This window comes from Phalaenopsis equestris, unplaced genomic scaffold (genome assembly GCF_001263595.1).
Source record: "Phalaenopsis equestris unplaced genomic scaffold, ASM126359v1 Scaffold000702, whole genome shotgun sequence".
Classification (NCBI taxonomy): domain Eukaryota; kingdom Viridiplantae; phylum Streptophyta; class Magnoliopsida; order Asparagales; family Orchidaceae; genus Phalaenopsis; species Phalaenopsis equestris.
Window position 1 is genome coordinate 534,620 of NW_018165142.1, and position 24,112 is coordinate 558,731.

Below are 24,112 nucleotides of genomic sequence, written 5' to 3' on the forward strand. Positions count from 1 at the left end.
TTTATTTATTTTTAAATAGTTTTAATTTATTCACAATCCATATACTCATTGTAAAGGAGAATGATGCTTTCTTAAATTTAAACTCTTCATCACAAAAATTTTGTTTAGATTTCATAAATTTACTTTTGAAAGTTCAACAACTAGTTTAATTAAACTATTTCATTTTATCTGCATTTTATTTAGCATGCACTTAATCATTTAAACTCTGATCACCGTCGACAACTGTCGACCACCACCGAAAGTCGTCGCCTCCATCGACAGTCGTCGATCATCGCCGACTCTCGTCGACCCCTGCTGACCGTCATCGCCAAGCTGCCCCAAACGGGTCTTAGATTGACAACCGAGCCAGTGGGACTCCAGATGCTTCATGCAAAGGAATCAGGATTTGATTTTTTTTCTTACTTTCCGTTGTTAGTATATTATGAAACAATTATTATTAATTTTTGCATTTATTTTTATAAATAATTCAGATAATTGAGTCAAATCAGATTAACCAGAGAGAAATACACATTATTGTTTAAAATCGGGGCCGGTTGTCCGATCCAACAGTTAGAACTCTACTTCAAAATGCTATTTGGCGAATTTTAATATGAATCAGACTCAAGACCCCCAACCCAGTCCAGTCCGATTTTTCAAGCCAAAAAAAAATTAGATATTTTGTTGGTTACCATTTAATTTCATTAATCTCCAAATATAAATAAATGCATATACATCACATCATATATAAAATTATATATATAAATGCATTGCCTTCAAAAGTCTTACAATATTTTTCCCCCAATAATAATAATAATAATAATAATTGGTAAGGGAATTTGATTTGCTAAAAAAATCAATTTTACAGAATATTTATTTTCCTGAACAAAACATTCAAATATTCAAAAGACTCGCCTACATTTTACTTCAAACCAAAAGCCCCTAACATTAATAACCAAGTTAAATAAGCCAGATTCCTCACAAGTGAAATCATATATAATCAATATGAAAATTTCAAGTACATACCACTCAATTCCTATGAATTTATAAACACCATCTATTCCATGCATGAAAGGATATATTTCACTTAATCATGTGAAAGATTGGGGTAGTATAAATGTAGAAAGCAAAATTTTGATATTAGATATGCAAATACATCGCAGTGGGGAGCACAAAAAAAATGCTTTAAAATGAATCTTCGAATAGAGAAACCGACCAACCTCTCGTCATAATTTGACTAAAAGAAAGTTCACCATCACCAATCATCCAGCGAACACGCTTGAGACAGATTGAGAACTAATCTTGGTATGGCACATAGAGCATGTGAAAAAAAAAACCCCCACCAATGAGTAATCTATCAAAATACAATGATTCATCCTCAGCCCGATAGTCTAAACCTCACTCTATCGATCAAAGTTCCTTATCTAGAGATCATCAGTCAGCAACTAGACTACGATAACCGGTCAGCAAAGCAAGGCCGCTTAAGTCAAGCCTTACGGATCAAAATATCATCAAGGACCAACGAACAACTTTGATTCTGCACAATCGGACCAACAAATCTTTACCAAACTAAGGACAACTAATTTTAGCCGACTGAACCATAAAATTGCCAAACCGAAAGCCTATATTTATAAAATACACACTCTAACGACCCATTAAAATATATTGCACTCCTTCCTCTATAAACATAAAGATACTTAATTTTAGAGAGCCAATCAACAAGTCGAACTACTGATTCGTTACTGTGAACTTCACCTCTCTCTCTCTCTCTCTCTCTCTCTCTCTCTCTCTCTCTCTCTCTGATTCAACAGGGTGTGATGCAGGGAAATGGCCCAAGTAATATATTAAAATTGCATTGCCATAAAGTCTAGGAAATCTTTCTTTTTCCCCCAAAAAAAAAAAAAAAAAAAAAAAAAAAAAAAAAAAAAAAAAAAAAAAAAAAAACACACACCCATTTTTCTGCTATGTAGCACCGAATTATTTTTGATTAATTTATTCAGTGTTGAAACCTTCATTATCACTCTTGCTTAACAAAAAAAAAAAAAAAAAAAAAAAAAAAAAAAAAAAAAAAAAAACCCCCAGCTCTCACAAAACAACCATGCTATGCCAGTCACCTTAAGAAAAAAACCCAAAAAGCAATTAGCATCAGCACAACAAATAGAACGGGGTGTGCGACATCTGTATTAGAAGCCATTGATTTCACAAAAGAAGAAGAAGAAGGAAAAAAAAAAAGAACAATAAGAAAAGAAGAAGAGCATTACAGAGCTGGAACCAAAAGACCCCTCAAGTTTAACAGTCCATGGCGACCAAACTCAAGGAGGAGAAGCAGCTTTTCCAACCTTGATGTGCATGGAACCAACGGTTATCACGTCATTCCGGGAACCCAGAGACGGATCTTCTTCGCTGGCTTTCGAATCAATCAGAAGAGATCCAATCTTCATGATTGAGTTCACGCCATCGTCGAATTGATCCTTACTGTGCCCCAATATAACCAGATTCGTAGCTTTGGTTGGGCTCTGAGATGCCATTTTTGAATCTTGTTCCCCCGCCTCTTCGGCCTTTGGGCTTGAAGGATCACCACTATTTTGATCTACTGAAGTTTCTCTCTCGTCTGGTTCTGCGTGTCGGGGCTCCTCTGTAGCCGTAGAACTCACTTCTTTCTCAAGTGATTCGCCGGGGGTGGCGGAGGAGGATTCAGCAGCGGCGGCGAGGGCCGTTTCTTTCAGGACGACAAAAGGGGCCGTCTTGACGGGTGGGGGAGGAGGAGGGGAGGGGAAGAATTGAACGTTCTGCCTTCTTCCAGAAATCCTGAATTTTTCTTCGATTAGCTTTCTTTGACGATCCTCGTAGAGAAGGAAATCATCGAGTAATGATGTCTCTGATGAGGCGGCTTTGAATATGCGCAGCATCGCCATTCCTTGTATGAATGGTATCTGATAAGAGAAAAAATTGTTAGGCGGACAATCCAGAATTCAAAATTACATGATCAAGATTTACACATACACCACCCAATATTTATGTATTTACTTATCTAGTACTTCAATTTTTACGTACATGCCACCTTTACCTTAGTTATTATGCATGAAAGAAAAGAGTTTCATTTCAAGAAAAGGTGTATTTCAACAATCACCCACACCACCCCCACCCCCACCCCCTCTTTTTTAGTTAAAATGGGGGCACACCACCCCCACCCCCACCCCCTCTTTTTTAGTTAAAATGGGGGGTGGGTATCTTTGATATCATATGAAACAATTGGGGGGTATAAATATAGAAAGCAAAGTTTAGGTGTTAGATGTGTAAATAGGGTTATGTAAATGCCCCATTTTAATTTGATGCTCAAATATTCTATTGGTCTAAAAGTGAAGAGTTGTGTTAGGTAGTCGACGGTCAGCATAAAATTTGTCAAAAAATCATGATATGAATCATTTTAATCATTGTGTAAAAATTAGAGCATCCCTTGGAAGCGACGCGTTGTATGTCTTGAATACAGTGAAAAGTGTGCATGGGTCGTCGCTACACCGGCATTTGAGTGTAGCGTTAAGCAAGAGTTCCCACGTTACGAACAATTTTATTTTGATAAATTTTTCAATGAAGTTCCTGAAAATACAATGAATCTAGCAATCTTAATATCATTAATAGCAATAATATGTTTCATTTTTACCGTCGCATTAGTAAAAAATAAGTTGATGAGATTTTCAAGAAAACTAATGGAAGAAAGTCTATAGGACCTGATGATACCCCAATTGAAATATGAAAATATTTAGAAGATTTGCGAATTTTTTGGCTTACTAAATTGTTTAATATTATTTTAAAAATAAGATGTCAGAGAAGTGGAGGAAGAGCATCTTTGCCTCCACTTTAAGAATAAAGATGATGTACAAGTTTGCAAATTATAGAGGAATCAACTATTATAGAGGAATTAAGTTGATGTGTCTATACTTTAAAATTATGAGAGAAGGTAATTGAACATACTTTAAGATGTATTACACATATTTCTCATAATCAATTTGAATTTATATCGGGCAGGTCTACCATAGAAGTCATACATTTATTGAGAGATTTGATGAAGAAGTACAGAGAGAATGAGGAGGATCTACATTTGATTTTTATTGATTTAGAAAAAGATTACAATAAGGTCCTAAGAGATATCCTTCAGAGTGTTTTAGAGAAGAAATATGTTGATATGACATGTATTCAAGTCATTAAAGATATGTATACTAGAGTTGTTACTTGTGTTCGAACAAAAGAAGGATTAACCAAATATTTTTCTATTTCAGTTTGGATTACATCGGGGATTGGCTTTAAGTTCAGATCTTTTTGTTTAGTTATGGATGATCTTACCGAACATTCACGGGAGGATGTACCTTGGTGTATACTTTTCGCTAATGATATACTTCTTATGAATAAGATTAGAGAAAGAGCTCAAGAAAAACTTGAATTATAAATGTCTATTTTGAAGTCTAAAGGCCTTCGTTTGAGTATAACTAAAACTGAATACATTGAATGTAATTGAATGTAATTTTAGTAATTGAATGTAATTTTAGTAGTAGTAGCTCTAGTTACAGAGTTGTAACTATGTATGAGGTGTGAACATTTTAGATATCTCGGGACTATTACTCAAAGTGATGACAATATAGATGAGGATGTTATTAGTAGAATTCAAGTTGGTTAGTTGAAGTGGAGGAATGTTTCGAGCCTATTGTGTGATAGAAAAATACCGCTTAAATTGAAAGAAAAATTTTATAAAAAAATTTTATAAGATGGTGGATGGTGATGAGACCTGCAATGCTTTATGGCATAGAATGTTGACCTTTAAAAGAAAAGCATAAAACTAAGTTAAGTGTTGCTGAGATGAAACTGTTTTGTTGGATGAATGACTTGATACTTGCTTAGAGACACATTACAAAATGAATATATCAGTGAAAGGGTTTGTGTTGCTTCAGCAGCAAACAAAATTAGATAAGAGTCTCCTTAGATGGTTTCTTCACACTACACTTCGACCATCTGATGATCCGATTAGGAGAATAGATAGTTTAAATTCGACTCATGTTAAGAAAGGCAAAGATAGACCAAGAAAAACTTGGACATTTTGAATAAAAAATGATCTTAATTTATTAGAATTAAATGAAAATATGGCACTCAATAGGACGCAATGGAGAAAAAAGATTCATATAGCAGACCCCACTTAGTGGGATAAAGGCTTGTTGTTGTTATACATTGTATTAGTCTAAAAGTAAATTGTTTACACCCAGCATCATCACCATTTACAAACATACTACACGCTTCTTATGTATTTACATATCTAGGACCTAAACTTTCGTATTTACATGTGTAGCGCTAGGGTTGTCCAAAAAGCCCGTTGTTCATGAAGAGCTTGTGTTCGGCTCTATAAGTAGCTCGATTTCGAATCGTTTGTTAAGTAGAACAAGTCGAACACGAATAATTTTTTTAAGCTTGAATTATAAACAAACTGTTTTAACTCAAAATAAAGAAATTATATATATTATTTATATAATAATATGTCATACATATTTATATCTAAGTTTAAATTATAATAGCTCACACATGATTTTGCCACTTGTATTGCACAAAATTGGTGCAAATTCAAATCAAACCTCCTATTTCTTTATTTTAAAATTAATTTAAACGAGTCAATTTCGAGTCAAACATGAATAAGAATATGCAAATCGAGCAAACTTCGAACAAGCCGAACATAAGCTCGGGCTTGGCTAGCTCAAACTATGTGGTTTCCAGCCCGACATAGCACTTACATCTTTGACAACAAATAAAAAATGCCACACTTCTTGAAAGTATGCAGAACTTCATGTCATAAAATGTTATAAATATAAATAAGAAAGTTTAGATGAAAAATTTGTCAATTTAATATTGTAAAGAAAAACCCAATGCTAGGTGTTGCTCTTTCTAGCCAGGTTTCAAAGCTTGGTTAAGAAATAGCTTCCACCTACTACACGACCAAAAGATGGTTAAAGTGCATTGAGTGCCTAACTTAGCTACTAATGATATATGATTCATGTCGTCGAGCCCCTAGAGGATTCTTTAGTGTGCAATCGATCAATTCAATTACGGATCAGAAAATAAAAATAGAAATTTATAGAATTCATCCATGTTGTCACTGCTGCATTGCCTGCAAATTCCACTATAATTTGATTTTGAAGAAGAACAACAAATTTATTTGATATGGCAGCCAAAATAATAAGTCCCTTGATAAACTATTAAGTGTATTAGACAAGTCCTGGCAGTTGAAACGATGGGGAAAAAAAAAAAAAAAGAAAAAAAAAACCCCCCTCACCCTAGAAGACGGTAACAGAAGAGCCACAGGAAGATTGATAAATGAACAAGTGAGAAGTTCAGGGTTAAAACAATAAAGGGGCATTTACATACATACCACCCAATGCCTGTGTATTTACACTCCACCTAAATTTTGCATTTTTACATTTATACCGCCCAAATTTTCTTATCACATAATGTTCTTAAAAGCATGCTTTGAAGCGTGCTTCGCGAGCATAAGCGAAACGAAGTGCATGAAACCAACTTTGCTTTGCTGAAGCGAGCTTCGAAGCATTGAAGTTAATTTGCAGTCATTTTTCTACAAATTTTAAGTTTTTTTCTATTATTGTAGCAAACTAATAGAAATTATTTGAAATTTTAATTTGCATCTTTATTCTCAATATTTACCTTCGAGTTATGTATTTTGCCAAATTTTTATTCTATTTTATATTAACTTTTAAGTCATATTTTATATTTATAATTATTAATGAACATATTTTTACATAAATAAATTTTTATAATCTATTAGCGCTTTGGTTAATAAAAGTGTTGCTTCGCCTGCATTGTATGCCCCCCACAAAATTTCTCGTATCACACCAAAAAAAACCAACTCTTTTAACTTTTAAAATGTAAAACAAATCTTTTTATGCGTAAGAAAGGGGGGGTGGGTGTGTGTGTGTGTGTGTGTGTGTGTGTGTAAAATTGAAGTTTAGATGTTAGATAGGTAAATACCCAGGAATTGAGTGTTATTATGTAATTCTTTCAACAACAAATGAAAAATTGAAATCATGCTCTCATAAATTATCAAATGAGAAAAACAAAATTATTTTATTTTATATTTATTAAAAAAACAAATACCTCTTGGGTGTCCCTGCTGCATGTGACGGGCTTGTATTCATTGTTCTCCAGCAAGATATGGCGCAAGCTAGTGTTAGACACGTCTTTTACTACGTGCCACTTTACTGGAAAGCTGCCAAGCCATTTATCTTGCTGCCAAAAATCCATGTCCTTCTGGAAATCAACAGAGCCGCTCATCTCCGCAACACCACAGAACTGCCCACTGGCATTAACCTACACAATTAACAACCCTGGAATGAACACTCAAACGCTAATAAAATGAGGAAGATTTACACATACATATCACAAATTCTTATATATTTACATATTTACATGCATACCACTCAAATCTTTAATATCATATCAAAAATACCACACCATCACTATTTTTTAAAAAAGAGAAAAATTTCAAAATGGTCCCTTGACTTTTTCTCGAGGGTCATTTTAGTCCCCGAGTCTATAAAAATGTCAATTTAATCCCCGTATGCTTTTAATAGGAGCTAAAATAGTCCTCTTTAGGGACTACTTTCAGCCCATATTGAAAGAGTTGAGGAACTAATTTGATAATTTTACCTAATTTGACTAAAATGACCCCATGTAAATAGTCAGGGACTATTTCAGTACTTTACTCTTTTTAAAAGTGAAACACACATTTCGTGCATAAGTTTATGACAATAAGGTGCTATAAGGGTAAAAATCAAACTTTGTGTGTTAGATATGTAAATACCTAATAATTGTGCGGTATGTACGCAAATAAAAAATGAACACTCAATATCTATTTATTTACATATCTAACACTTGAACTTCAATTTTTGCATGCATACCACTTCACTTATGCTTGAAAATGTATAATTAACTTTCAAAAATTAGAATAATGATATTTTTAATGTGATATGAAAGATTTGGACCGTATGAATGTAAAAATTAAAATTTAGGTGTTATGTAAATTCATAAAGAATTGAGTTATATGTATGTAAATATATCAAATAACAACAATAATAACATCAAAAACAAGCCTTTATCCCACTAAGTGGGGTCGGCTACATGAATCCTTTTTCTTCATTTCGTTATATCGAGTATCATATTTTTATTTAATTCTAATAGAAAAAAAAAAGAAAAAATTACCGAAAAGAAGAGAAAAATGGGACATTTTTGTGCCCTCCCAAGAGACAACTTGTGCGCTTCTTCAAATGCATTATCCAACCTCTTATTGCCACTAGGAGTACTAGACCATACGTTATACTTGATGCTCTTATGTACATCGTCCTCGCTATAAGACTTGATGACAAAAAACTTGGCGGCTTCATAATCGACGGGAAAATCATCCCTATTAAACTGGTCTGCGCTGATAACAATATTACCCTCTGCGTCGACGGCTCCGGCTTTCGTCGTATAGGCTTTGACACTGAGTGGGGAAACCCATTGGCATTTCACGGCTTCAGAGCGAGGGCCTCGGTTTTGTTCTGGTAGGTTTCCATTCCTGTTGACCCAAGGGCCACCAAATTGAAACCTTGTTGGTCTGAACCTATCCCCAGTATTTGCAGCAGTCCATTGGTTTAGATCAGAGGGGTAACTTGTGTATCCGTTGTTTGGCGGCACGGTAACTTTTGCCGGGCGATATACGGATGGAACCTTCAGATTTGATAACTGGTTCACTCCCTGTGTTCAGTGAAGTAAAACAAAATGAATCGAGAAAGAAGGGTGGAATTCTAATTTTAATTGTTGGGCAATCCCAATTCGTCTAACTTTTTGTAAGGAAAGATCAACACCACTCAAGGAATCTTCTCATTGAAAAGCAGCATTTAAATTATGGGAAACTTCCATACGACCAACCAAAAATTGATTTTTACGCTTATAACATCTTAATAACATCTTAGCATCATAAACATATGAATGAAAAAAGTGTATTTCACTTTAAAAAAAAGTAATGGTGGTGGTGTTTTTGACATGATGTTAAGGATTTAAGTGGCATGCAGATAAATATGAATTGTTCAGGTGTTAGATATGTAAATGCATAAGACTTGTGTGGTATGTATGTCAATGCCACCTAAATTACAAGTAGTCTGAGATTAGCAGTGAAGTTAACTGAGGACTCTAATTCTTATATGCCTAAGCTGTAACGTACATGACATCCTTTTGCTGTAAATTCATGGACAGGGCTTTATTATATTAGGCAAAGACAACAAACAACCCATTTGAAGGCAAGCAAACGTTATTACAGTATATGTATAAAATTAAGGGGCATTTACATACATACCGCCCAATTCCTATGTATTGGTATATCTAACACCTAAATTTTTCTTTTTAATATTTATACCAACCAAATCCTTCATATTACATCGAAAATATCATTATTTTAACTTTTAAAAAGTAAAACATATCTTTTAATGCATGTAAAAAATTTAAGTTTAAGTATTAGATATGTAAATACATAGGAATTGAGTGGCATTGATGTAAATCTTCCTAAAATAAAAGTTAGTTACCTGATCGACACAATATCCCTGTTTATTTACATATCTAAAAAATTAAGGGGCATTTACATACATATCACCCAATCCCCATGTATTTACATGAGCATTTTATATTTATACCACCCAAATCTTTCGTATCACATAAAAAATAACATTGTTTTAATTTAAAAAAGTGAAATACCTTTCCATGCATGGACAAGGTTGTGTAAATGTAAAAATTGTTTATCAATCTTCCTAAAAAAAAGTTAGTTCCCCGCTTGACACAATAATCCTAAGCAATTATATATCTAAAATTAAGGGGGTCATTTATACCACGCAATTCCAAAGTATTTATATATCTGAATCCAAAATTTTGCTTATATTTATAGCACTCAAATCTTTCATATCAAATCAAAAATACGACAATTTTAACTTTTAAAAATTGTCAGACACCTTTTCCTGCAAGATAAGGTAGTACATGTAAAAATTGAAGCTTTGGCGTTGGTATGTAAACACAAAGGAATTGATTGGTATGCATGTAAATCTTTCTAAAATTAAAGTTAGTTACCTGATTGATACCATGGATGCCACCATTAATAAAGGATCCAACTGAAGACTGTTTAGCTGGAGCTAAATTAGCAACTGAAACTTCTTTTTGCATTGGAATTGTGTGAGAATGACCCGAAGATGGCTGTAATGTGTTCGACACCAAGTGCTCTGGAGCAGCAACTAGCGATGCTTGAGATCTATTTAAAGGAGAGAAATGAGGTACTAACGGCGAAGCCAACTTTTTTATCTCACCGTCAGGCTTGATAGCTGGCAACGCACTCGTACTCGTCAATAAAGGGTTGAGATAGCTATTCGGAACTGTATCGGAGGAAGAATTGATTCCAATTGGTATATAAGCGGGAGAAGAAACAACCAATTGATGTGGAGGATTAGAAGGGTAATTTGTTTCCATAAACGAGGTTTCGGTTCCCAAAACAGCCCCGGGAATCGAAGGATTGTATGGGTTGTAAGGAGACTGTAGATATCCATAGGTAGGAAGGTAATATACATTTTGCAAATTTTCTGCTTGCACAGCCTGCAAAAGCGCAGAAAGATAATTTTTTTAATCAATATAGAGCAGACTAGAAGTAGTAAAAGATGACCAGTTTGCAATACATACAGAAATATGGGGATCTTGCCCAAAAAACTGGTGGGAATCCCACTCACTAATGGTAGGTTCAGGCCCTGGTGATTACACAAAAAAAGAGGATTAGAAAATACAAAACATCAAGAGAAGAAAGCACTCAAATATGAAAAGTAAGGGCATTTACATACATACCACCCGATTCCTATGTATTAAAATATCTAACATATCGCATCAATGATACCACCATTTTATCTTTTAAAAACTGAAATATAACTTTTCTTACATAAGGAAGGTAAAATGTATGTAAAAAATTAAAGTTGAGGTTTTAGATATGTAAAATCTTTATAAAGTATAAAAAAAAAGTATACCTGTATAGTAATAACCATAATAATCAGTGACAGCAGGATAGTATAGGCCCAGGTTTTGGTCAAAGATCAACTCCGGAACCGCTTCGCCGTCCATATAGACAAGCTCTCAAAGAAGAAGTTAATGATGTCAGATATCGACCAATACCAATAGCCTATGCCTGAAAGTTGTGAAAAAAATATCATTAGTAAAGGGACATGCTAAAATAATTTGAAACTTAATATATTCAAATCAAATAATTAGAATCTTAATACATTCAAACCTTAGCATACTAAAGCCTCCATGACAATTTTATTCCATTCATCACTATCCGAAATCTTCCTATAATTATTAAATTCGATGTATTCAAAAACTTACGACCACCTTTTAAATTAAACACTAAAAAGAAGAAGCTTTCTTGACAAATCATGACATGATTTAGTCTTGGAAGCATGATTAAGGAAAATCAATGCAATTCCATTTAGCGTCGTAGGGCAGAGTAAAAAATGAAATTATTGTGAATTTTTAATGAGCAAAAAAAGCAACGCTTGCAAAAAAATTAAAAGGCTTGAGCTTAGGAACAAAAAGTGGGAAACAAGAAAGGTAAACATAAATCTCCACAACTTGAAAGATTACAAGGTCAAAAGATCTCTCCTTTCCGATGGAACTACCACAAATTTAGTCAAAGACTCAAAAATAGTATAATAAATGGTAGCAGAAAGTATGAGAGGAATTGGAGGCAACAAGAAATCACATGTAACCACTACACTTAGAATTTCAGTATTTCAAAGAATGAGTAGCTAGAAGTAGTTAACTTGATTCGGAAAACAAAATTCTGGAGGATTTTAGTCCTTTTACACGATAACGCGGATCCAATTCATCAAGCATCCTAACAATGTTAAACCACTATATTGCAAATATAAGTAAAAAAGGAAGAAAGTATGCATCACAACCTCTTTGCCCTATTGAAGCTATTCCCACAAATTATTGCTTCAAAGCATGCTATAAAGCCAATCAGAAAAGCATCAAAGCCATGTATTTTACATTATTTGAGCATAGCATCAAATTTCAATTCAAGTTTGGGCATTGATTGCACCTTTAGTATTTTTAGTTCAACAATAACCAATTGGTATAGGGAATATGAATCAAAGGACACTATTCTTGTGGCTGGGATAAAAAAACACGAGCACTCGTTCAAAAACATATTTCTTGGGACGAAAAGGCAATGAAATCTAGTTCATGCGGTACAATAGAGTTTACACTCTGTAATCTAAGTTCATTAGGTACAGATCCCTTCATCAATTTAAATTAAATCACTTTAAGATCTCATCATCCTATGATACACCATGAAAATGAATTCTCAAATCAACAAGAGCAAAGAAGAAGATGCTCTCTATAACAAAGAGTTTAATGGGTAAATAACATCCAGTACTGATCTTAGGATCCAATAACGTAAATCTCCATTGGATCTTAAAGAAGCTGTCCATTCCTCCTTTTCTTCCACATCTTTACGCACTTTCTCTAGCGCATATTCATGCTCTTAGGATAATACATCACAATTTCTAAGATTCTCGCCGCTTATCACCAGGAACAATTTGCATTAAAACAAGAAAGATTCAATTGGAATAGTTGGCATTCTCATATCACACAACGTATAATCAATCTTAAAAATTATATAGTGAAATGACATAAAATGCCAACCGGCTAGCTCAATACAATTTACTGCAACTTAAATAGATCAAGAAGGTATCATCCGTCCATGATGGAGCCATTTCGGTAAAGGTTCGGAAAGAAAAAATAAACTGAAAATCAAATCGCTTCATAACTTTTTACGCAACCCTCAATCCGGCAACCTTAGGACGCATTGACCAATGCCAAAAAGATCGAAACGAATCAAATCTAATTAATCAAATTATAAAAAAACAGAAATACGGATCAATCGTAAACCCAAACATAGATTCCGCCCTAACAAAACCCATTTAAGAAAGAAATCAACTCCCAGCATAAAACCAATCCCCACGCCCTCTCGCGACATCAAAATTCAAACAATTGGATCGAGATGCATCTTATAAAACATTGAACCTCAAATCTCAATCAGCCCAAGACCAGCTGATCCCTCAAAGAGCCAAAAGAGAAACTTACCAAAAAAAGAAAGCCCTAGCTCGTCGAGCGCGAGAATCAGACCGTTCCAAACCCGATAGAGAAGAGAGAAATTGAGCTCTTGGATCAAACCCTGCAACCCTAGCGAGATCGCAGCAGATATATTGCTTCAAAACCCTAACGCAATTTGTGCAAAAATCAAAAATAAAAATTATCAAAAAAAATATATATGTATCCGTAGTAAAGCGAATGAGATCGCCGAGCCGAGAGGCCGAGGGAGCCTTTTATGGCTCTATTTTATTTTAATATACCCAAATTACCTTCTAAGCAATTAATATATATCGAAGCTACCACCGCGGTTTGCCATTGCATGGAGAGAAGCTAGAAGGCGCCTCGAACCTTCGGATCGCTTGCAAGGAAACATTTATAAGAATGAAATAGCATCTGTAATATTTTAACTCGTAGGAGGGTAATTCCGTCATGGAAAATACGGGACTAAACGCATAGGATTTTTTGACCGCACGAATCTTGATGGGTATTACATGAAATGACGTGTCGAGTTTTGTTATCTCCCATAGCACATAAACTTTCTTTTAATTAGGAGAAGAAAAAGTCAAATTACTTATTTTTAGTGTTGATTATGAATTGGATTTTTTCTTTTAAGAGTTTGTGAAGTAAAATACCTTGATGTATAATACCAACGCAATGGAAATCCTATTATGGGGAGTTCCCTTTCTCTCAAAGTTAAGAGCTTGACGAAGCTCAATATGAAGTGGTGGATGCCTGGTCTGATCTTATCCATCACCCAAAGAGCTTGAAAGCTTCAATGGCGACGATGTTGAACCTTGAAGAGGAAAATAAGAAGTTGCAGGGTTATATGTTAGAAAAGAAAACTTATTAATTTATAGTCATGACAAGAGTTATGAAGGATTTCAAGAAATTTGTGACTTTTAAGAGCATCGTTTAAGATCGTGCCCAAGAATTTATTGATCATATTTATGATGTTCAAGTGAAAGCTTTAAAATGCTAGTGTGTGAAATAATGATTCATCTGAGACTCCTTGAAGGGGTTTGTCGGATATAGCGTAGGACTGAGACTAACATTGAGGGCTTATCTCATTATTAGACATCTAAAGACCCTTCATTTTTAGAAGATCAAAGCTTGGAAAGCCAACGAAAGACAATATCCTTCAACAATGATGATGAGGAATCTATTAAGATTAATTAATGCTCGATCTCTTAGGAAGATCCTCTTTTTTCTCTTTGTATCTTTTTTTTTTTCTATAGCAGCTTATTTATTCATGTGTTATTATATATGTTGTTGTATATTGTTGTTGATGATGTGTTGATCTTTATAATAGCTGCACATGCACATTTTGTTCTTTTGCTTTGTAATGAAATCTTTTTTTTTCTATAGTAGCTTATTTATTCATGTGTTATTATATATATTGTTGTATATTGTTGTTGACGATGTGTTGATCTTTATAATAGTTGCACATGCACATTTTGTTCTTTTGCTTTGTAATGAAGTTTGAGATTTGATAAGGCGTTGGTGAGGTGAGTAACCTCAATTTTGTTCCTTCATCATATTGAAGCAATCATAGTAATTTTAACTTGTATCAATCGACCATCCTCCGTCGATTGGCAGCTCACAGAATCAATCGACCATCCTCCGTCGATTGGCAGCTCACACCGACCCGATCGACCACCCTTGGTTTACTTGACCGATTGGCCACCGCCTGCCCAATCATATTAATTGACCATTCATCGTCGATCAGCCGCCCACACTGGTCCGATCAATTACCTTCGACCCTTTGTCGGCTGGCGACACACTCCGGACCCGATCGATTGGTTGATCACTTCCATTTGGTATGTTGCATTTGTGCATGTTTTCTTCACATTGCTCGCATTAGCACTTCCACACTTGTACCCTTTAGTGTATTTATGAGCATATGCCTTCATATGTTCATGATGAGTATTTGTGCCTCTCAGTAGCACATTACTCTACACTTTTGTTCCTCGACACCCCTATGTTGTGGTTACCACATCTTATATGTTTGCAATTACGCTTATACACTCCTGCATGACCATTTTGTATGACATTCCACATGTTGCATCATCTGTATGTTTGAGCCTGTTTCAGTCATTGTTCTCACATACTTATTTCAGAAACCCACTTGTCTGCATCTTGGATGGCTTGTTGCCAAGTCCATCTGACATGTAGTTCTCTCAATTGATAATTACATTTCTTCACATCCTACGACACCGCTCCAAACTGATGTATGTCCCACCCTCTTAATCACTGCCTCCACGGTACTCCCACCTTCTAGGTCATTGTCTCCACGTCACACCCACTCTTCAGATCATTGTCTTCATGGCACACCCACTCCCGGGTCACCGCATCCTCAGCACACTCACTCTCGAGCCACTACCTCCCCGACATACTTATCCTCACTTGTGTTGTATGTCATGCATGTATCACTCCACATTGTTGGCGAGTTCATCATTAATATGTCTCCATATACTAGTGGCAAATGTTTTCCATCTTTAAAACATTCCAACTTTGTTAGGACAATCACATCGCATTGGATCATTTCACATTTGCAGGTGCGCTTCTGGTTTTCTTAGCATCGGACCTGCCTTGATAGATGAGTGACGCTCTGCTGGTCAAGCGGGGTAGTGAGTATTGCCTATGAGGATGCCTCGACGTGGCAGTACTATCTACCACACAATGATTAGCATGCTTATGTTGTGTTAAGGTTCAAAGGGAACTAATAAGTGCCACTTAGGCTTTTCCTTTCTTAGGACCTATTTTCAAAAGTATTAAAAAGTATAAAACAACCTAAGTTTTTACTACTTTATGCATCATATTTTTAAAATGTATATGCATCTCTACCTTAGACCATATGTAGGGTCAATTTTTGAAAAGCTTTTTTGAAACATGCATCTAGTGGCACATCTTGAATTCCTTGGATCCTTAGGATGGGGTCGGTGACGGCAGCCCATCAAAACATGTGCTAGCCTTCTAATATAACCCTACACTCAATTGAATGTTGTGTTAGGACATTACGTTAGATGATGTGTTAGGCTATAGACTAGAATACTAAGTAGTCTTTTTTGATGTCCTGACTATAGCTCTTTGATGGTTTAATTGCCCTAGCCAGACAACATCTTTTGTGCTTTTAACGTGCTTGAATGTTAACTTTTTTTATACGCAAGTAGTATATTAGGTCGATCTTCTTGCAGGGAGTCATGCCTAAAATACCTCACGTGTAATAAGGAGGAGCAACATAACGATTATGACTAACTCTTTTCTGCAGGCGTTGTTAAGCTCCTCCCACCAGACATAGCAGATATGTGTTGCATGCTTGTTGGCTTTTTCGCTAACGTTATTTTCATGCAGGTCGAGTCTGTTTCTCTTTTTCATATGTATTTCCAAAATCCCTAAGAGAGTTTGTTTTAGAATAAGATACAAGCATGGGTTTCATGCCGTCAAGCAAGCGAAACCATGTGTGGTGGAGATAGAAGCTGCTTGCTCATGTCCTATATTTTAATTATAAATCTCATTTGTGTATAGAATTAGGACCCGACATGTACTATTGCAGTGTCTGACCACATTCTCCTTTTCTAGATTATTTTCATGCAGGTCGAGTCTTTTTCTCTTTTTCATATGTATTTTCAAAATCCCTAAGAGAGTTTGTGTTAGAATAAGATACAAGCATGGGTTTCATGACGTCAAGCAAGCGAAACCACGTGTGGTGGAGACAGAAGCTGCTTGCTCATGTCCTATACTTTAATTATAAATCTCATTTGTATATAGAATTAGAACCCGACATGTACTATTGCAGTGTCTGACCACATTCTCCTTTTCTAGGATATATTGTCGACCCAACGACACTGGCCTCTTATTTTTTTATGTTTGGCTTGTTTTACTATATTTCTTGCATACATAAATATACATAAGCATGCATACATACATGCATATATGAAACTAGTCTATATATCACAAACAAATTTTCATCATTTAGCACGAATCTCGAAGCATAATTCAAATCTCAAGACAATATTTTAAGCAAGAAACATTTAACTCTTGATAAAAAGTCATCTAGAACTCCGATTTCAGCAAACTTATTGTCAAACTGACCGGCTCGATGAGACAAACCTAATGATATGAAACTAGTCTAATCCGAGTCAAATCAAGCTCACATCAAGTCATTAAACTATCTTTGGAAGATTTTTGGACATATTTGGAATGTCAAAACAGATGTCTACACTGACAAGTTTATACACGAATTGAGTGGCTCGTCAAGACGAATCCAACGAGCCCAAGATCACTCAATTCCGACATCGTTAAGGCACTCAAATGTCCATTAAACGCAGCATGATCGGAGGAAATTCTCTGGACCGTCCGATCAAAATGATTGATATTCTTGCATTAATTACACCCAGAACACTATAAATAGACCCCCACCCCTCACATGAGGGGAAGCTGAAATTTAAAAAGAGAGTCTGAGACCTTGAGGAGAAGCTGCAGCTCAGCATCCCCGCCAACAGCCGTCAACTCTCGTCGACTGCATTAATTGCACCCAGAACAATATAAATAGACCCCCACCCCTCACATGAAAGGGAGCTGAAGACTAGAGAGAGTGTGAGGCCTTGAGAAGAAGCTATAGCTCAGCATCACTGCGACCTCCGTCGTCGACCACCGTCGAACGCCGTTGACCACCACCGAACGTCGTCGGCCTCCAACGACCACCACCGACCATCCTCAACCTCTGACAACCGGCATTGACTATCACTAACCACCATCGATCACCACCAACTAGACGACGTTATTCGACGTTGTAATCTAAAAAATATAATTACCCTTTCCCGTATGTGGGACAAGGGATTCCTGTAATCAACAATCAATAGTCGATTTTCGCAACTGGGGCAAACCCCTTTTTTTTTCCCTTACGGTTTTTCCACATAAAAACCTCTGGAGTCATCACCGCTTGTTTTCTATTTCATCTGTGTGTGTGTTGAACTTTCGTACAACGTTAAAACGATAGTCTGTTACTCTACCGCCGCAAATTTTCTAGCACACATCATATATATATATATATATATTCATGTAGGTCAAGTTTGTTTCTCTTTTTCATATATACTTTCAAATAAGGTACATGTATAAGTTTCATGGCGTCAGACAGGTGAAACCACGTGATGGGGACCAGAAGCTGCTTGCTCATGTCTTGCACCTTAATTCTAAATCTCATTTATGTATAGAATTAGGACCAGACGTGTGTATATGCAGTGCTGACCACCTTCTTCTTTTCTAGGATATGCTATCTGTCCAACGACACCAGCCTCTTAGTATTTTATATTTGGCTTGCTTTACTAGCTTTCTTGCACACAGGAGCTTTTGAGTAAGTCCATGTTGTTGCTCACCTAGGGATCTTAGCTTTCATATAGAGAGAAGTCATTCGATTTTATTGATTTCCCTACTCGAGGTCACAATCTCTTATTTTCCTAGATTAGGAGACCAATCTTCTTGGTGCATCATTACAACATCTTCATGGAATGATACCACACTGTATGTAGAGTATGCGTTGAACCATCTTCGGGGCAGTGTTACACTATATTCAGGATACGTTGTTACATCGTCTTAAAGTTGTGTTTCTCTGTAAGATGTTTCGTTACTTTGCACAGTGTTGTGTTACCATGCAGCGCGCACCAAAATTCTACAGCGCACGACATGATTCCTCAAGGGGCTTCATTGAGATGTGCAAAGGCCTACAAGGCACGATGTGATTATAACTATCATTCATTACAACCTCCTAGCACTTTAATACACATACACCAAAATTCTACAGCGCACGACATGATTTCTCAAAGGGCTTCATTGAGATGTGCGAAGGCCTACAAGGCACGATGTGATTATAACTGTCATTCATTACAACCTCCTAGCACTTTAATACACATATATATATACACACACAAAATAATTAAATCAAAATTTTGCATAAGACTATTAAAAAAATATACTAAAATCACTAAATTCTCTTTCCAACAACATCAAGTGTATTAAAAATTTTATATAAAATGAACAAATGCCTATTTTAGACATTTATTCACATAGAGCACTTTCAAAATTGAATTTTTCAAATAGATCAAATGTTCCTGAAACACTAATTTTAAACAATAAAATTTGTGCAACTTTAAACTGAAACTTTATACAACTACAACCATCACAAACACACCCTTAAAGCATCAAATACTGTATAAATATGAAAGTTTAAGTGTGATTTCTAAGTTCATAATTTAGATACCCATGACAGAATTCTTGGAAATTTATAAATCTCACCTACAAATTTATGTATCATAATTGTAGCACTTTATTATCATAAACATAAGCTGATTATATGCATGAAAATATATATTTTACTTCTAAAGTATTAGTGGTTATTATATTTTTTGATGTGATGTTAAATACACACACACAAGTGTAGATATTAAATTTGTAAATATAAGTATTGTGTGGAGTACATGTGAAAGCACCTTAAAGATTCTTGCTTTTGTGCAAAGCATTCAAACACCTTATCAACCACCAGATTTACGCCTTAAAAAAATCAAAAAATCAAATCAATGTGATGATTAAAGGTCTGTTTGGCAGAGATTTATGTCTCTTTTGTTCTTCAATCTGCCATCACATTTTTATTTGAACAAAATTTTTTTTGATGCCTTCTAAAAATTTTTGTGATAGGAGGATGTTTTTTTTCCAATTTGAACTGCTTAAGAGTGATGACTCTCTCCTACCCTCAACGTCCGGCAAAGCCGAGCAAGCTTTCTCTTCAACTTACTCAGAAATAAGCTTCGTGGAGGTCAAAGAGCTCTCAAAGGGCTTTGCTCTCATAGAACTCGACCCCATCGAACCATCATCATCATCATCACCATGAGTTCCACATCATCATCTTTTTCTTAGTTTGCGGCGGCGCGGCGTGGCCCCAAATACGCTGCCACTGCCTTCTCGTTTTGCCGCGTCCACGAATACACGGCCGCCACCGATGAGTCCACACACTCACCAATCATCACAGCTTCAAAAACTCGGAATGAGATCTCTCCAACCTCTCATCATTAACCTCAACCACAGCTCCAAAACCTCCCACCTTCTCCTCCAAATTCCTGATACAATCTTCCCTCTTGGCCAGCTCCATAAGAACCCTAATCCTCCTAAACGCCAACAAGCTCGGCCTCTGCCCCATGTCCACCATCTCCACAAAGCACCTCTCAGCCTCATCCAACTTCCCCAAATCACACAACAAATCAAACAAAACATCTGAAACCAACACCAAAGACCCAAATCCATTCCCCACCATATCCCTCCATAGCTCCATTGCCATCCCCACCTCCTCCTTCCTCCTGCACATCCTCACCAAAAACATACAGGACTGCGTGTTCGGCAAGCACCCCTGCTTCCTCATCCTCCTGTAAAGCCGCCACGCACTCTCCAGATCGTTCGCCCAGTAGAAGCATCGAAAGAAGAGGTTATAGCTCGTCGGATTCGGCGGGAGCCCCCGGCCCTCCATCTCCTCCATCAGCGCGAAGGCGTGGCCGAGCCGCTTTGCAATGCAGTAGTTCCGTATCGCTGCATTGTAGGCAGCAGCGTCGGGGCGGCATTGGCCTCCCATCTCCCACATCTCCTTCAACACCTCCCTGGCCTTGTCCGGCTGGCCGACGAGGCCGAGGCCACCGATGATACTGGTGTAGGTTATAACATCCGGCGCAAAATCCTTCTCACGCATTTCGTCGAATACCTTGTATGCTTTGGACATCTGTCTGTTCTTGCAGTAAACATCGATCAGAGAGTTGTAGGAAACTAAATCCGGCTTCACCCCGAGCTCCGCCATCTCGTTGAAGAAAGCTTCGGCGTCTTCCGGCGACTTCCAGCCGGAGAGGAGGATGTTGAAGGTCTGGAGATTAGGTTTGAACTCATGCTTCAATCCATGGTAAACGTTTCGAGCATCAGTCATGCTCTTCTCCTGACACAGGGTTCTCAGCAGCGCGTTGAAGCAGTCGGTGTTGAACGCCGGAACCAGTCGCCGGAACTTGCGGAAGCTCTCGACGGTCTGACGGACGGAACAGACCTTTGCGATCCGGCCGAGAACGATCTGAATCGTTCTCGCGGTGATCGAAATCGGATCTCTCTTCTTCATTTCGCGGAGAAGGGACCACATCTCGAGAAACCGGCGGCTGCGGCCGAGGATGTAAAACATGGTGTCGTAGGAGAAAGGGGTGTGGGAGAAGGAGGATTGATTGGCGGCGAAGGTGAAGAAATCTAGGGTTCTGAGGGGGTTTCCATGGCTGAAGCGAACGCGTTTGAGAACGCGGTCGACGAGGGAGTTGGAGAGGGGAATGAAGAGGGAGTTTAGGGAGAGGATCATGGAGTCGGGGGAGGAGGAGGAGTTGATGATGTGGAAGATGGCGTCTTCTTCTTCCTGGTGCAGTTGATTTGGGGTCTGTTGTTCTGTGGGTTTGGACGCGGAGGAGAAGTGTAGGAACGAGAAAAAGCGGGTGGGCGGTGGAGATTGTGGGGAGATGAATCGTAGTGATCGGAGCATACTAGTTTGATTAGGGTTTTAGTAGAGCTTCTAGGGTATCAGGTGAAGATGGAGGGTTTAAGGGGACGGATACATATACGGAAACAAGAGTCGAGGAGACGAAGGAAAATTTCATCTGTATTGAAATGTTACTCTTTTACTGGAATATTTTATTTGTATTATTTGTAAAAAAAATGTGTTATTTGAGTATTATATGATATTATTCGATTATTTTGCGGTGTTATTAGAATATTCAATCACACATTTGATTTAAGGCTGAAGTGTTATTGAAATATTCTTTTGCATTACATGATTTAGAGCTGTGTTATTCCAATAACATAGTGAAAATTGAAATAACACGGGAAATATTCCGAATAACACAGCCTCAAATCAAGTAACCAATAACACCGCAAAATAATCTAATAACACCATATAATACTCGAATAATATATTATTTTTACAAATAACACAAATGGAATATTTCCGTAACACAACCAAATCTTCCAATCCGAACGTAGCTCTACGTTAGGAGTACTGATGTAATATTTTTCCACAGAAACAAGGGTTAAGGAGGCGAAGGAAAATTTCTAATGATAATTAAAATAAAAGAATATTTACATGAATTATAAATAAATATAATAGATAGATCACTCCTATTTCAAAAGGAAATAATATTTTGGGCTCTTGAAATGTAAATTTTAATTTTAGGTGATCAAAATGTTATATTTAAAGTTTAGAATGTGAACTGCTATAAAAATATGAGATTATTATCATCCAAAAAATTAATTATAAAATTTAATGGTCCAAGATTTTTGCTCAAAATCTTCATGAGTGTGTTTAAGAGCATGATTGTAATTAAAAAAAAATGATTAAGATATCATACTTAAAATTTGGTTGATTGTTATTTTTAATACTTTGGGTGGTTGGTAAGCAAAAAATCCTAAAAATAAATATAAAAAATTAGGGTGTTAGATGTGTAAATATGTAAGATTTGTGTGCTATTTATGTAAACAATTCTTTAATTTTGATATGATATGAAAGTTTTGAGTAGTTTAAATGTAAAATTTAGATGTTAGACTTGTCAATATATAGAATTGGGTTGTAAGAATGTAAATGCTCCTTAAAAAAAATGCTGTAAATATTATTTTTTAAGATTTATTTGTTAAATAGCAATCTATCATTATCTATCTACTCTAAGGTAAATATTAGTGTTTAACTAGAGTTTAATGCCTAACTAATTAGGAATGACTTTATAATACTCTTTTGAGGGGCATTTACTTGCAACCCACAATTTTTTTTACATATTTACATATCTAATATAAGTAATTTAAAAATTTATATATAGTATTCAAATCTTTAGCATCACATTAAATATTTCACTTGTGTTACTATTAAGAAATTCACATGCATACAAAAAAAATTACATGTAAAAATTGTTTTTACATTCAGAATCATGTCAATAATAATGTCAGAATATGTGTATTTAACATTAAAAAATTATTAATAATGATAGTGTCAAATATTTGAGTGTTATAATCTACTAGCATGAATCTCAAAGCAATCAGACGACTAAGGACAATGACTGGGAAATCGAAGCGATAGACCAAGGGAGCACGATCTGAACAAGTCATTTGACGACCAACCGCTTTATCGGGTCGACAGACCCATGTTGTCGAGGGATCTAATCAATGGATCTCACTTATGGCCCTAACAACCCAAGCTTCTTTCAGGGGCGTTCGATCACAACTGGGCAATCAACCGGTTTTGTCTTGATAGGAGCGATCGCCACGCAATTGGTCACCTTAAATGACCGAACTAAATGCATCGATACGCTAATGACTGTTGTATTAGACTTAAATGGTAACACAAGTCTTGTATTAAATTAATGCATTAACTGCATTAAGGGTGGTTTCCATAATTGCTCTCTCCTTTCGGCCGTTAAGGATGATTTCCATAATCGCTCTCCTTTCTATATATGTACCAAAAGACCTTCTATAAATAGGTGGCCCAACGATGAATAAATGGACTTTTTTCTCCTCGACTCTTCTCTCTCAAAAACTCTTTGCCGACTCGTCTCTCTCCTGCTCTCCTTTTCACGACTCTAATTCTCAATGTGTGTTTTATCTGAAGAACAATTTAGGATTAACATCCTAAAAGGTGATGTTGTTAGCGTGGACATGCCCTAGACAAGAAGCAGAGCCAACTACGAAGGAGAAACCTTGATGAGGGATGTGGTACCCATGGAATTCAATAAAGAAATGGCGTGGCGAGATATCCAGGAAGAGGTCTAGGCGCTGCGAGTGCAGATAATGGACCTGTTTGAGGCCTTCCGAGCGACCGTAACTCAAAGAAACATTCAACCACCACTCTCAGAAGAAGAATCTCGGGGAACTCGCCCCCAAAAGA

General features: G+C 36.4%; 2 protein-coding genes across 2 annotated transcripts; both read right to left on the minus strand.

Moving 5' to 3' along the window:
* Positions 1 to 2,115: 2,115 nt before the first annotated feature.
* On the minus strand, positions 2,116 to 13,396 carry LOC110030331 (YTH domain-containing family protein 2-like). The gene is made up of 7 exons (XM_020732999.1): positions 13,174 to 13,396; positions 11,055 to 11,212; positions 10,720 to 10,784; positions 10,120 to 10,635; positions 8,227 to 8,760; positions 7,123 to 7,335; positions 2,116 to 2,909 (listed from the first exon to the last, which is right to left on the minus strand). The coding sequence occupies exons 2-7, from the start codon at positions 11,146 to 11,148 to the stop codon at positions 2,289 to 2,291; spliced, it is 2,043 nt and encodes a 680-aa protein (XP_020588658.1). The 5' UTR covers positions 11,149 to 11,212; positions 13,174 to 13,396; the 3' UTR covers positions 2,116 to 2,288.
* Positions 13,397 to 19,618: 6,222 nt separating this feature from the next.
* Positions 19,619 to 21,833, minus strand: LOC110030332 (putative pentatricopeptide repeat-containing protein At1g02420). Its single transcript, XM_020733001.1, has one exon. The coding sequence runs from the start codon at positions 21,725 to 21,727 to the stop codon at positions 20,198 to 20,200; it is 1,530 nt and encodes a 509-aa protein (XP_020588660.1). The 5' UTR covers positions 21,728 to 21,833; the 3' UTR covers positions 19,619 to 20,197.
* Positions 21,834 to 24,112: the final 2,279 nt, after the last annotated feature.

Bases quoted from the DNA above. Each gene is read 5' to 3' on its own strand.
- LOC110030331 (XM_020732999.1), bottom strand. From the start codon at position 11,148: ATGGACGGCGAAGCGGTTCCGGAGTTGATCTTTGACCAAAACCTGGGC. The intron at 10,636-10,719 runs GTATGTATTGCA...GCGCTTTTGCAG, and splicing joins GGCAAGATCCCCATATTTCT to GCTGTGCAAGCAGAAAATTT. The intron at 8,761-10,119 runs GTAACTAACTTT...CACTGAACACAG, and splicing joins GCATCCATGGTATCAATCAG to GGAGTGAACCAGTTATCAAA.
- LOC110030332 (XM_020733001.1), bottom strand. From the start codon at position 21,727: ATGCTCCGATCACTACGATTCATCTCCCCACAATCTCCACCGCCCACC.